Raw genomic sequence first — 15,852 nt, forward strand, 5'->3', positions numbered from 1 at the left:
TATTTATATATAATATAAAATATAAGAATATTAATATATAAATGTATAAACGTGTAAATATTTTGAAAATACATACTGTATGTGTGTATTTAAATATACATAATAAATATACACATTACACACATATATTATGTAAACAAAAACTTTTATTTTGGATGCGATTAATCGCGATTAATTGTTTGACAGCACTAATATATATATATATAAATATAAATATTAAATATAGTATAATATCAATATTCACTAAAATATTGATGTATGCTGTTCAAATGTAATACAATAAATTAATAAAAATGTAATATTAATACATTCTAAATTTCATTATTTTATTACATTTTCAGTTTTCTTTTAGTTTTTAATATGTGTAACCACTGATAAAATCATTAACTAAAACAGTGTGACTCATCCTGACAGATTTGACCTTGTGTGACCTTGTATGTGTGCTTGACCAGTCTCGTATCTAAACAATATGAAAGAATAGTTTTCTATCAAATAAAATCAATGACACATGGATGGGTTATCATGAACCTTTAATAGACATTAATTACATGATATACATAGTGTTTCATTGAAACAAGAGCGTATCATTCGCAGGAATGGCCTCTTGTACATGAGGAGCGCTTCACCCCTCTCGAGTTTGAGTACAGCATTTTAGTAGTAATGTAAAAGGTGTGTGTGTGTGTGTGTGTGTGTGTGTGTCGGGGCCGATCACAAGACGATAGGAACCTTGTGCTCAGTATGACATTCACAGCCAGATGAAGAGGGGCCGATCAGGGGCCCCGACACAGAGGGACATCTAAAGCTATTTTCATATTTCAAACATGTTGAGCAAAATTGAGAAAAAAACAAGAATAAATGACAGCATATATACACTTCATTTTGTGGTATATTCACATATATACAATATATATATAAATATAGTAAAATAGATTAAATTACACTGATGTTTTTCCATAAATAACGGCTGGAGAGTAACAGGTTGGATGACACATGAGGTTTAACCGTTGGAAGCACAGTGAGGTGTGTGTGTGTGTGTGTGTGTGAGAGGTCATGTGACCTCTCCATTCACCACACTCATAACAGCTGATTAGTGGACGACACACACTCCTCTGTCTGTCTGTCAGTCTGTCTATCTCTCGTTCAGGGAATAACTTCAAGCTGCCGATGGCAAACACTGAATGGTAAGTCAAGTTGAACACTAACAGTCTCATTTCCCCTCGGCAACAACGATCTGCCATTCAATTCTGCAGTTTACAAAGCAAAACAAATGACAATCATACTGTGAAGCTTTAAAGTCGACATGAAATGACAACCAGCAACTCGTTTACTTCATTAAAGTGACGTATTCCAGAGTGAAACAGGACTCTTTTTTAATCATTATTCATTATTATTGCATTTTTCTTAATGTTTTAGAAAGGCTGAATAACCTACGATAGTCTAAAACAATGATTAAATAGTTACTTGACTATTGGTAAACATCGTCTTGATGTGACGTCAGTTGAATAGTTGTTTCAGATACTGTGCAATGGCGAAATGTTCATAATTAGACCAAGAGTAGTTTTGATTATAACATTCAAAATGTCTATTTTTATAAACGTTTTATAAACTTTGTTTGTTGGTTATGCGAACGTCAAGGGAACATTCGAATTAGAATTTTGCAAACATTATGGGAAAGTTACTCTGAACATTCTAAAACAAGTAGCAAGATTTAAAAAATGTTACAGTAACGTCCAACTTTGAATGAACATTCTATTAATGTTACATTTGTTTAAAATTCAGAAAGAATGTTGCATTTTAGTGTTTAAAAAATGCCAGATAACTGTCCAACTAAAGCGTTTATGAACAACATATAAATAATGTTTTTACGCTAATATTTTGAGAGACCAGAGAACCTTGAACAAACGTTCTATTAATGTTACTAGAATAAGTGTGTTTGAGAAAACATTGCCAGAATGATCTGCAAACATTCCCTATTTGCTTCGTCTCATGTTGACTTTAAAGCACCTATCGCTGTCGTCCAGGTTTAAATAAGTTACAGTAAATTTACTCAGCCGTTCCTGTCTGAAATCAACAACTACAAATCAATATTTGTTCATTAGTAGATCTACACGACAGGTAAAGGTGACTCAAGTAGTACAGTATAAATGGCATTGTAACGAATGCGTTTAAAGCACAGCCAAAATGTGCGAAATTACAGTTTTTTCACATTTGCTGAAAAAGAGTAAGTGCTTTTTTACATACAAACACCAATATTTTTGGCAAAGGTACAAACGGATTGAACACGCATCTGCAGGTGGCGCTCCGCTCGGTGTTGATCGTGAAATCAGTTTTGGTTGTGAGTACGAAACGCCTAACCTGAATACGGAGAATGATGCACGTGTTCCTGTGCGACGTACCACCGAAAACTCAGCTGTACCGAAAGAACAACACAAAAGAAAAGCAAATCAACAAAAAAAAGAAGCACAACAATACGAGTGGATCACCATCTGTGTGGCCTAACAGCATACTGTACAAAGTTCAGGACATTCTCTCAGAATGGGATGTTTGTCTTTGCTCTGCGCTGAAAATAGAGCAGCTTCTTCTAGTTCTCAGTTGCAGCGTAAGCGGCTCGGCTCCGCCCATCTGCCTGTCAATCAGGGTTAAGAAACGCCCACTAGTGGCCGTCGGCGTGCTCGTCTGAAGATCCTGCGTTGTGGATCCAGTCCGCGATGATCAAAGCCATGCTGCCGGTCATCACCAAGAATCCCATGATGAGGAACAAAGTGGCCTGAGAAGAAAGAGAGTGTGATGAGACATACTGAGTCGATCGCAGGTCAAGAACACACGTGTTTGGTCAGATCATGTCTTACCCCGATCTTCTGGACTGACTTCATGGACTCTTTCTTCACCAGTTTAATGTAGAAGGCCGAGGGAAGGATGAAGATCAGCATAGCAGCAGCGGACGCACCTACAGAGAGACGAAAAAACATTTGAATTAAAAAAAATGAACTGAAATAAATTTGAACAAATAATGTAAAAAAAAAAATGTAATTAAAAACCTAAATATAAATATAAAAAAATGTAAGCTTATTTTATTTCAGTTTGTCGACAAGGTAACATTTCTAATTTGTTATTACTAAAATAACTAAAACTAAAATAATAATGAATAAAACTATAAAGACATTATTAAATTAAATCAAATCAAATATTTAAAACCTATTAGAAAATACAAATAAAATAATTTTATTTCACTTTGTTGACAAGGCAACATTTCTCATTTTTGTTTACTAAAAAGTATATAGACTTATTTTTTTAAAGAAAAACTACTATTTAGTTTTACAAAATTACTAAACTTAATTGAAATTAAAATAAAATCATAAGATCATAACAAATTCAAAATATGAATATGAAATGATTGGTGTCTCGACTCTACTCATTTCTTTTTATTAGATATTTGTATAATATCTTTTTGGGCACTGCATTACTGAGGTGTGGACGTGTGAAACATAATTTCGTTTTTTATGTGAAGCATAAAAATGACAAATAAAGGAATCTGAATTAAAAACTATAATATTATATTAATGATGCTAAACTTGTACAATGCAGTTCAGAGGTTACATATTAATGTTTTAAAATAAAACTGAGAATATTGAAATATAAAATTACTACAAAATAAGTATGAAATTACGTATATGTACAAAATGCGTAACATGATATTACAATAATACTGCCACACACATGTGATGACATCACTTCCTGTGTCACACTTACCGATGAATCCGAAAATGTCTCTGATGGTGGGAACGAAGATGACGAGGATGTTGACGCAGACGAGCAGAGCGACGGTGATGCAGATGTGACGCGGCCAGCTGAAGTCTTTAGAGGCGCCTAGCAGCTGGTTGACTGACGTGCGGATCTGAAACGTTAAAAAAACGTTCGTTCAACACTCCTGCAATGTTTACGTAAGTTTCCAGGCCTGTAAATGTGCTGGAATACTCACTGGGAAGAGAACCACGGGCACCGTCAGCGTCACGGCGGTCAGGACGGCAAAACGCACGATCAGAAGCACCACGTCAACGCTGTAGACCTTTGAGTAAGTGTGCAGGAGCTCGGGTTCAACGGCCTCTGCGGAATCAAAAACACAGTCTTTAGACTTACGATAGAAGTGAAGTGTTATTTCAGTCCATTGAGATAATATCCCAGCTAATAAAACATTCGTCCAAGTTATCTGGTCTTTATAATGTTCTCAAAACCTTAGCACAAAAACATTATCAATGCTTTTTTTTCCTACTTCGCCTAACATTTTTTAAATGTTAAATGTCGTTTTAGAATGTTCAGAGAACATTTAAAAGTAACATGATCAAAATGTTCAAATGGAATGTTCCCCTAACTTTTGCATAATCAAGGATAAACATTTTTTAAAATGTAAAAAAATGACATTTTGAACATTCAGAAATAACATTTTCATAAACTTTAGCAAAATGTTCTTAGAACATTTTTTTGTTAGATGGGATTATAGTTTTTATTAATCTTTGAATTAGTTTTTATTATTAAATTTTTTAAGATTTAGTAATTTTGTAGAGCTATTTGTCATTTTTCAGATGTAGTTTTAGTACTTCAATAACTAAAAAAAAAATAAAAAATAAGAAATAAATTAACCAAATGAAAATTTGAAAGGTAGCCCTGCCAACATTTGAAAAAAAATTTCCAGTCAATGTTTTTTTTTTTTTTCAAGTAACAAATATGTTTTTAAGGTTTAGTTTTAGTTGCCCTCCTCTGAGTGGTGAAAAACACATTTTATTGTCAACAAATTCGCTGTAACTTTGTCCAGGACATCAAACAAACCATCCCACAAAAATGTTTATTTTCCCTTCACTGAGTCTGAGAAATCCCTGCGTTACATAACAATTCCTGTCTATCGGGGAAACGTAAAAACATCAAACATGATGTTCTATTCCTGCTGCGGCAAACAGCTGAACGTCTCTGACTCTTTCCCAAAACTTGCGAAACCGTCCGGAGCCGTGTAGAGATTCAACGCTGGCTATCTGCCGGTTCAATCCGGTGCATTCTAACAGACACACCTCCGTTTAAAACAAACACTGCCTCACTGTATATTTCAACCTGGCATTGAACTATAAAATGTGTCGTAACGTGTTTGGAAGACATTCAGGCTCTGATGTGGCCGTGCGTCTGCGTTTTGCTCACCGTTGAAGGTCAGATATCCGAAGAGAGCAGCCAACAGATACATAACAAACATTCCCAGGAACGAGACATTTGCAACGTTCTGCATCTTCCTTCTGGAACGACTGCAGATAGATAGTCAGAGAAAGAGTTAGTTTATATAGCGAGGTTGAACTCACAAAATGCAACTTCTAGCGATTAAGTATTTTATATGGAAGCGTTAAAGTCGCACTCACTCTTTGAGCTCCTCGTACATGGGCAGAATAGCCGGGTGGCACACAAATGCAAAGGTCAGAATGGGCACCGCATACACAGTCTAAGATAAAACAATAAAGTTAGATCACCGCACACTCCTTTCACTCGAATATCCTAATGCAAATATCCGTCTCGTACCTGTGAGTTGAAGACAAAGTACTTGGGTTTGCAGCATTCTTCATCTGTAGTGTTGACCTGCGGCTGAGAGACGTTTACTGTGATGTTAATGAAGTTCTCCGGTAACGGACAGGGGATCTGGAACTTCTTGTAGATCACCTGAAGAACAACAGCAGGAGAAATCGTCTCATCAGACTAACAATAGCAGCTGGAATGACACTCTAGCTTTCATTTGCATATTTATTTCTATGTTAAATAAGAGCAATTTAAAGCGAATGTCTCAGTACTCACCACAATCAGGAAGAACACCATGCACAACAAGGAGAAACCACTAGTGTATCCCAGATATCCTGAAACACAAATCATGAGGATCAACACAAAAGTCACCCACTTATATTTTATATATCATTTTTCTAAAAATTGTATTCAATTTATTTATATATTATTTCATTATATTTATAGACAATTCAACAATTTTTATAATAACAATAATAATAATGTATTAATTATAATAATGATTGTATTTATTATTTTATTCATAATTTCCACAAAACGCATTTTTCTCATTTTATATATTTAGAATTTAACATTGTAATAGTAATAATAGTGATAAATAATTATAATAATAATATTTGCATTGAATAATTTATTAATAATTGTATTTATTTTTATTAACATGAAAACGGTCACATTTCATTTTATTACATTAATTTGTATTATAATTTTATTTATTTATAATTATATCATATTATAAAACAAAAATAATTAGAAAAATGTTCATTTTAATACTACTTATTTTATTAATAATTTAATAATCTATTATTATCATCTGAAAACTGTCGCTTGAGCCTCATATATTACATAAATAATTTTTCTAAAACTGTATAACTTCGATTTTTATATATTTTTTATTCTTTTTTTATATTTTTATAATTTTATTTATTAGTCTAAAATTTTTTATAAAGAATATGAAGCATATGTTACAGTATTTTATGCTTTTACAGAGAATGGGCTCAATTTTCTGTGTGCAAAATATAGTTTTATTAATTATTTTGGGGTATTCTTTTATTATTTTGCCCTTCATTTAGGAACACTTACCCAGGTTTTTGAGCAGCGAGAGCGGCAGTATGATGACCAAAGTGACGATCAGCACCAGATAATCTCCGTTAGTGTACCACGAGCTGGAAAAAACACCACAGACATCGATATTAGCATTCTGAGGAAATGACACGCAGGTGTTCTGCAACATCCTGTTTTACAAACACAAAACTCTAGAGCGTGTTTCAGTTTTGTCATGTGGCTTTGTCTGCAGGGGCCTTTGGGCTCCATGTAGGGGCCTGAATCTTTGATGTCAGTGTTTGTTGCATTAGGTCACTGTCACAAAGCTCTCAATCGACGTCTTTGAACAGACGTTCAGACCCCCCCTGAACGGACAGCTGTACAATGAAGCGCTCACACTGTTCTACACAGAGCTGCAAAACATTCCAGTACAACAACAACAACAACATCGGCCTGTGCTGTCCAGTCCTCGCACAGCTCCATCATCTAAGAGCCAAACGGACGCACAATGAACAGCAATCAATGAAATCTTACTTGTCGTTAGTGTCCAAGAAGGCCTTAATGACGATGGGCAGCTCGTACTTCACGATGTAGAGGTAGCTTGCCATAGCTGGGATTGAAAGAGAGTTTGAAAAAACACTTTAGCACCTTAAAACAAACCAAAATATCACTTGATACCAACACATTCACAGGTAACAAGTGTAGGTTATAAAAACGTTGTGGGAACATTGTTTTGAAATGTTGAAATGCACAGTTTTCTTTAAACGTTATTTAAGGGTGACAGCGTTTCTTACAAATGTTCTATTAACTCTATTTTCACTGAAAATAAAACGTTATTTAAATGTTTATTTTTAAAGTTCCAAAACGTTAGAACATACCGTTTTCTTTTCGTAACTATAATGTTATTTAAACGTTCCAAAAATGTTTCTTGCACCATTCTACTAACTTTATTTCCACACAAAAATAACATTATTTGAACATTTAGTTTTAATATTCTAAAAATGTTATAATTTTCCTGATGCAATTATAATGTTATCTAAAGGTTTCTTACAACATTTTACCAACTTAATTTTTACCCAAAATATAACATTATTTCAATGTTTATTTTTAATACTCTAAAATGTCAAAACATTGAGTTTTCTTGTCAAGATTATAACATTATTTAAAGTTTACAAAAACGTTTCTTGCAACATTCTACAAATTTTTTTCACCCAAAATATATCATTATTGTTTTCTTCTCTTGATTATATTGTTATTTAAAGGTTAAAAAAATTCAATTTTTACCCAAAATGCATTATTTGATCCTTTATTTTTTTATATTTCTAAAACTTTTCTTGTTGTGATTAAAGGCTACAAAAACATTACTTAGAATGTTTATCAACTACAAATTTACTCTCAGCATTATGAGAGCGTATACTGAGTAAAGTTACAAGAACATTCCATAAACATTCCTTTAAGAGCATTTTGCCCTCAAATTTATGAAAAACATTCCCTGTTAGCTGGATTCACATTACTAGTCGTACCTCCAAAGTTCTGCATGGTGATAGAGCAGGACGCTGCCAGTTTGCCGGGAATCCCGAAGGCCTTGTACCCCAGCTGTTCATACACCAGAGAACCTGGACGGAGGGGGCAGAGCATTAAAACTCATACTTATCACGGTTAAAAATAGAAACATAGTCACACAGAGAGAAGCTAACCTCCTTCGTTGGCCGTTTTGAGCAGCAAATGGACTGAGTAGAGGGAGAAAATGGCCACGGCGACCAGCAGCATCCTGCAGAAACGAACAATACACAGTCTGAATTATTCAAATCGCTCTCAAACTCTGTCATGGGTTGCAATGCTCTCTTTAACCACCAAACGTTAAAGTCAACATGAAGCATTTTCATATACTTCATTAGAGATTACAATAGACAAACTGTGCACAGAAATATGCATTAAGAAAAACAGAAAGCTCTTATTGACTCTCAGTGTTAGACAAGATGACCTCAACCATTTGCTCGCCCGGACAACTGGACATAATTGAATGTCTGTAATGAGTCACGTTATGAACACGCACACACACACACACACGTATGTGTTCATAATAGAGGGAGGTGACTATGGATTAGACGTGATTATATTCTCACACACTCATTCATTCCATTGTCTGGAGCTCGCTTGATCCCGTTATAACCTGCCTGACCTTCAGTAGATTTCCACTTCACATGCCTGGAGCTGACGGTCACATCTTTGCTATTTAACCCATTCCTCAACCGCACAGTAAAGGTTTTCTGACTCAAAGCAACGCACTGACTCAAATTCTGGTTTAAAAGCATTAGGATTTTACTGTGCACACTGGAAATCCCATTTCGGTTGCGTAAGAAGTCATTCTTTGATGGTTTCCTGGAGATTTGGCATCAAAAACGCAGCACTGCTCCACCTGCAACACCTTTACATAACCGGCAGAAACTCCTCTATCTCCAGATTAACACATATGGCTTTGTTTGTAAACACTAAGAAGATGCACGACTTGCATTTACTTCCTTCACCAGAGCCGAACCGACTGACTCAGATCAGCTGCAGCAGATTTACATCGAAGAATCTGGGGCAAATTGCTGTACTCATTAACAGCACTAATTATCCTAATCAGGGACGTTTATGTACATTGTGTTCATAGATTACAAAAGCCCTAAACTCCCTGCTAACTCTTTTAAAACTAGAAAAGTCGGGTGGTATCTGCTCATGCAAATGTGCATGTAAATTTTTAAAACTGATGTTTTGGCAGCACGGATATATTGAAGCACCTCGATACTCACACAAACATGGCGATGCCAGTGTTGGCCATGGCATAGGCAAGTCCCAGGATTCCACTTCCCATGATGGCATTGCCCAAGTTAAACACTGACATACCAAACGACGCCGAACCAGGGCTCTGCAAAACAGGAACAGTGAGATTCATACGTGTAAAACGGCAATATCTGATGAAATGCTTCAGACCAGATCAACCACTTACATATTCAGCTTCATATTTCTTCTTCCCCAGTTGATGATCAGGGAGGAAGTTCTGGCTTTCCGCGTCCACGTCGGTATATTGCATTCTGTAACCACATCATCAGTGCATTAGATCAACATAAAAGAAGATTTATTAACTAATAGAGACTTGTCTAGGTCAAATGAAGCAAGTTTTACCCGTTGAGGGGGACTTTGGTGGGACAGTCCTGATAGCTTGTGTACTCGTTGCTGTTGGAGCTGCAGCTGTCTATGTCTGGAGCGATGTTAAAACGACTCATCTTTGTATTTGCTTGGGCTTTGCTCATTCTGTAATGTAAAACAAGTTTGTTAGTTTAATATAACCTAAACAAAGAGTTGCAAGCATTTTACCTCATATTAGTTATTATTACTGGAACATTTAAAAACACATCTTCATTGCAGTCTAATTATAATTTGGCTGTTCTTTGACTCAAAACCAGAAATAACCAAACTGGTTATTTGACAGTCGATCACGTGTCCCCGGAAATCTTTGAAGGGTCCATAAATGTGCGCACCATCGTTTTAAAAAGTGCATGTTCACACATTGCTTTGCAGAGCCGTGCATCAGCTCCACAAACAGGCATCGGGTCAAGTGACCCCAAAATATGACATTATTGAATGTTTATTTTTAATATTCTAATAATTTTCTGAGATTGGTAGAAAAATCTTCTATACAAGATTCTATAGTGACTCGTCTAGGTCAAATGAAGCGAGTTTTACCCATTATGATAACTCATGTACTCATAGTAACTGCTGCTGTTTATGTCTGGAGCGTTGTCAAAACAACTCATCTGTGTATTTGCAGGGGCTTTGTTTGTTCTGCAATGTAAAAAAATTAAATGTTCTCCTTACTATTTAAGCATAGGTTTGTCTAACTATTTTACTCGACGTTCCTCAAGCGAGAAACACTTTGCACTTTAAGTTTATTCGTTAAATATTACCTAAACAACGATTTGCAAGCATTTTACCTCAAATTAATTATTATTATTAAATATTCTAAATGTTAAAATTTCTTGATGCCATTATAACATTGGTATACTGCATTCTGTAAACACATCAGTGCATTAGATCTAGGCCTAGTCTATCTAGATAGCCTATAAGGGAGGATTTAGTCACTACTAGTGACTCGTCTAGATCAAATGAAGCAAGTTTTACCCGTTGAGGGAGACACTGGTGAGATTGTCCAGAGACTTTGTGAACTCATTGCTGTAGTAACTGCTGCTGTCCATGTCTGGAGCATTTTCAAAACGACTCATCTTTTTAATTGCAGGGGCTTTGTTTATTCTGTAATGTAAAACAATGAAATATTGACTCCTTATTAAGCAAGGATTTAGGTTTTGCTTTACCATAGTGGTAAAAAATTGGGTATTTTTGGGGGACAAACACACCCACGAGGGTTTAATTTGGTGTTTTGTGAGAGAAATTCTCAGGTAATTGGTTTGACTGATAGGCTACTGTTTACCAACATTCACTCTTTTCTATGTAGCCTAGCTGATAAATCAGTGAGTCTCTAAAGACCAACAACAGCATTGCACAAACATCTTTACACAAGAGGAAACGTTCATAGGAAAATGTTTGAATGATATACTGTACGTCTCCTCAAGCGAAACACTTTTGCATGTTAAGATTATTAGTTAAATATAGCCTAAACAAAGATTTGCACGCATTTTACCTCAAATATGCTATGCAAACATTTGTTTGTTGTTTCATAAAGCAGAAATTGTAAAGCTATCTCTACAATGGTTATTGAACAATCTCCAGAAATCTTTAAAGGATCGTCAATGCGCGCTCCTGCGGTTTAGCAAACGCGCGTCCCCGCACTGCTTCAGCGGAGCCGCGCCTCAGCTCCGCAAACTGGGCATCAGGTCACGTGACCCTCCGAGAGCTGAGTGGAAAATTACAAACCGGCACCGACAACAGATCAGCACGCGCCGCATCCGCCGCATCCGCCGCATCGTCATCAAGTATTAATACCGACGTCTCATCAGTCTATATTTATATGTTCGGAACAAAACGACTGAACATAACCAATTAAGGTATTTATTCTTGTTAATGTAGGCTATTTAATCAGATTCTGATGACCATTTTAAACCGTGACAAGGAAACTTAGGTATTAAATTTCCGTTTAAACTCCCAAACTACGTGAATAATTGTATAACATCAAATAATAATGATAATATTGATAAAAATAAAGGAAAAATGCATGTGCTCAGTGTGTGTGAAGCAGACGCCCCCGCATTTATCAACAACCAAAATCAAACAACGCCAATAAAACCCTTTAAATCACCTCATTTAACATATCCAGCCTTTGATAGCGTTTTCTAAAATATCAATATTTAAGATCATTAGATATGCGCAAGTATGAGTGTGTTTGATTAACGAATGCATCCTTTTGAACGGATGTGTGGAAATAAGATGATGAAACACGAGTGAGTCACGCCGAGAAACACAAACCCAAAATGAATAAAATAAAACAATAAAATAAACGCCAAGAATAGTGCAACCAGGTTAAAACCAGGTCAGGGAATCATAACTGTTCTGAAACATTAAATAACGTTAAACCGGGAAGAGATCTTACCTCGAGAATTAAAAAAAAAAGACAAATCCGTTTCTTCAGCTCCGCTGTGAATGGAAAAAAATGACCAAACCCTCCCAACCGTGAAGAATGTTCCAGTGATCAATTACAAAACAGATAACGATTGATCCTTCAAAGAATGTACCGCGGTAGACAATAGGTTAAATAAATATCCTAAAATTATTAAAGTATGTTAACCATAAATAGAAACACTGTAATACTTATAAACCCTAAAATCTGTAACATTAATATTAATGTTGGAGATTAACGGAGATGTCCTCTGGGCGCGTCCGGTATCACAGTCGTGTTCTGATGCTGCTGAGATCGGTTTATATTCGCCGGTCGCATTGCATCAGCCGGCGGACACTTGGGGTGGAGCCTCTGACGTGATTGTATACAAACAGACCTGCCTTGACCCAGACGAGAGACTCTCCCAGCCTCATGAAGGCGTTCACCGGCTTCTTCCTGCTCACGAGAAATAAAATGAACAGATAAAAGCTTCAGTATCACAGCTGTGTCTCCCAAACAGAGCAAATGGAGATTTTAAGAGCAGAGTAATCTCGCATTACAGCCACAGTCATTTCTAATGTCTAGTTTCAGAATTTCTTGCATAGAAGAACCATTTTAGGTTCCCCAAAGAACCTTCGGTGATCAGTTCTTAAATAAAACATTTTAATAATCTTAAGAACCATTTGTGAAATGGAAATGTTCTACAGTCTTCAAAATCAAGGTTTTTTATTGGCATCGATGGTTCCATGAAGAACATCTTTTCCATGCCACAAAAGGTTATTTTCTGTTCGCTGAAAGGTTCTTTGAGAAACAAAAATGGCTCTAATCTTAAGAACCTTTTGTGCAATGGAAAAAAATTATGTTTTTTTTTTTTTTTTTTTTTTTGTGGCATCAATGGTTCCATGAAGAACATATTCTCCATGTTCACTAAAAGGTTCTTTTCTGTTCACTAAAAGGTTCTTTGAGAAACAAAAATGGCTCTAATCTTAAGAACCTTTTGTGCAATGGAAATTTTTTTTTTTTTTTTTGTGGCATGAAGAACATATTCTCCATGTTCACTAAAAGGTTCTTTGAGAAACACAAATGGTTCTTGTATGCATCACTGTGAAAATTCTTCCTTTTTTCCCTTTATTTTTAAGATTTTATGGATGTTAAAGGTTCTTCGTGGCACCTGAGATTCCAATAAAGATTTAAGAGTTAAGCATTTCAAACTGCTTAACAAGTCAAAGATCTCAATATAAACTGCAAACCTTTAATATCACAGCTGTGTCTCCTAAACAGCACTGAGAGCAAATTAAGAGCTTAAAACCAGAGTAATCTCGCATTACAAGTACTTTAATCTCTAATGTCTCATCAGAAGTTCTCAAAAATAAATGTTCCATAGAAGAACCATTTTGGGTTCTCCAAAGAACCTTCCGGTGATCAGTTCTTTAAAAAAACCATTTTAATAATCTTAAGAACCATTTGTGAAATGGAAATGTTCTACAGTCTTCAAAATCAAGGTTTTTTATTGGCATTGATGGTTCCATGAAGAACATCTTTTCCATGCCACAAAAGGTTCTTTTCTGTTCGCTGAAAGGTTCTTTGAGAAACAAAAATGGCTCTAATCTTAAGAACCTTTTGTGCAATGGAAAAAAATTACGTTTTTTTTTTTTTTTTTTTGTGGCATCAATGGTTCCATGAAGAACATATTCTCCATGTTCACTAAAAGGTTCTTTTCTGTTCACTAAAAGGTTCTTTGAGAAACAAAAATGGCTCTAATCTTAAGAACCTTTTGTGCAATGGAAATTTTTTTTTTTTTTTGTGGCATGAAGAACATATTCTCCATGTTCACTAAAAGGTTCTTTGAGAAACAAAAATGGTTCTTGTATGCATCACTGTGAAAATTCTTCCTTTTTTCCCTTTATTTTTAAGATTTTATGGATGTTAAAGGTTCTTCGTGGCACCTGAGATTCCAATAAAGATTTAAGAGTTAAGCATTTCAAACTGCTTAACAAGTCAAAGATCTCAATATAAACTGCAAACCTTTAATATCACAGCTGTGTCTCCTAAACAGCACTGAGAGCAAATTAAGAGCTTAAAACCAGAGTAATCTCGCATTACAAGTACTTTAATCTCTAATGTCTCATCAGAAGTTCTCAAAAATAAATGTTCCATAGAAGAACCATTTTGGGTTCTCCAAAGAACCTTCCGGTGATCAGTTCTTAAAAACCATTTTAATAATCTTAAGAACCATTTGTGAAATGGAAATGTTCTACAGTCTTCAAAATCAAGGTTTTTTATTGGCATCGATGGTTCCATGAAGAACATCTTTTCCATGCCACAAAAGGTTCTTTTCTGTTCGCTGAAAGGTTCTTTGAGAAACAAAAATGGCTCTTCTGTGGCATCACTGTGAAAAGTTTTTAAGATTTTAGGGATGTTAAAGGTTCTTCCCCTTAAGAAAATTAAATAAAACCATTGCTATATTTAAACCACGAATTAACCATGGTTTTACTACACTAACCATGGTATATGTAGTAAAAATGGTTATCAATACCCCAAAAAAAAACATGTTTACTACACTTTTACTACAATAACACTAAGTTTACTTAAAATCAGCATCTAAACAATAACATATTCCTCTGCAGTAAAAGAATATCTAGGTTTTGTGTTAAACAGTTTGACTTCAGAGGAACCACAGATATACACCACAACCCACCCTGTGCCCTATTTTAAGCGAGGAAATGTTATAGAGGTTGCCTAATATTGCTCAGGAGAGGAAACAAAGTTCAATTAGCAATCACCTTTGTCTCAGAAGTTCCTCCTAAATGAGTCGATTGTGAGCGAAACACTTTATTCGTGTCTACTGAGACGTCAAAGACAGTGACTTTTCCATGTCAGTGAATAAGATCATGGGACCACATGACTATGTGGGGAGCAAAAGGAGGAATTTTACAAAAAGAGGAACTTCTGACATTAGACACAAGTGACATATTAAACGAGTCGGGAATGAGTGCGGCCCCACGCTGGGAGAGCGCGCTCGGCTTTGGGTCACGGCAGACAAGGGCAGCGAGTCGAGTTTGTTGTTTCTTTAGCTCCCAGCATAACTTAAACGAATCACTCGCCTGACCACCTTCGCACAGAAGTTATTCGTCACCCCCCGATCAGCCAAATCCCCAGTGGAAGTGGAGCAGGGCCGTACGGGACTCCGGTCTACGGTGATTTACCCTCGGATTAAAGGCCACTGCAGCCTCTGAGCTGGAGTTCACAAAAGAACACGGATGCTGGAATGTCTGACCTATTGAAACAGGCCGTGGGGCCCCAGGCGACGCCCCGACTCCATAGGTAAGACTGGATCAACAAAAGCATTTTTCTGTCTCCACACTGTGTGAAAAACGGACAGAAGAAATCCCAGCTCTGCCTTTGAAACTAGTAGCAACCATTGAGAAATGACACTCTTTAAATGGGGAAACCATCAGATGCATTATCTGAAGATACAGATTTTCTACTCATTCATTCAAATAACACCCTATGTATTGTGAAACCATTGGAATTGTCTTGATTTCTGAAGGAAAGGTTTCTGAAATGTAATTTTATAATGTTCTTCTGTGCCATATTTTAGTGAAAGCTTTCACCTGTCAATCCATTGGAAATAAATTGATTTCTGAAGAAGTCGTTTCTTAAATATG

General features: G+C 35.8%; 1 protein-coding gene across 2 annotated transcripts; it reads right to left on the bottom strand.

Moving 5' to 3' along the window:
- Nucleotides 1–513: 513 nt before the first annotated feature.
- On the bottom strand, nt 514–13,049 carry slc38a2 (solute carrier family 38 member 2). Of its 2 annotated transcripts, XM_058774356.1 has the most exons (17): nt 12,179–13,049; nt 10,756–10,884; nt 9,760–9,888; nt 9,584–9,668; nt 9,387–9,502; nt 8,289–8,362; nt 8,115–8,207; nt 7,126–7,201; nt 6,631–6,713; nt 5,824–5,882; nt 5,554–5,691; nt 5,397–5,476; nt 5,185–5,285; nt 3,980–4,104; nt 3,751–3,895; nt 2,850–2,947; nt 514–2,767 (listed from the first exon to the last, which is right to left on the bottom strand). In XM_058774356.1, exons 2-17 carry the CDS (start codon nt 10,854–10,856, stop codon nt 2,654–2,656), a joined length of 1,617 nt encoding a protein of 538 aa, XP_058630339.1. In that variant the 5' UTR covers nt 10,857–10,884; nt 12,179–13,049; the 3' UTR covers nt 514–2,653. The 2 variants fall into 2 exon arrangements, with proteins under 2 accessions (XP_058630339.1, XP_058630340.1); XM_058774357.1 differs by lacking the exon at nt 10,756–10,884 and having other exon boundaries at nt 12,179–13,046.
- Between the last annotated feature and the right edge of the window lie 2,803 nt (nt 13,050–15,852).

The sequence above is a fragment of the Onychostoma macrolepis genome, chromosome 04, assembly GCF_012432095.1.
Source record: "Onychostoma macrolepis isolate SWU-2019 chromosome 04, ASM1243209v1, whole genome shotgun sequence".
NCBI lineage: Eukaryota > Metazoa > Chordata > Actinopteri > Cypriniformes > Cyprinidae > Onychostoma > Onychostoma macrolepis.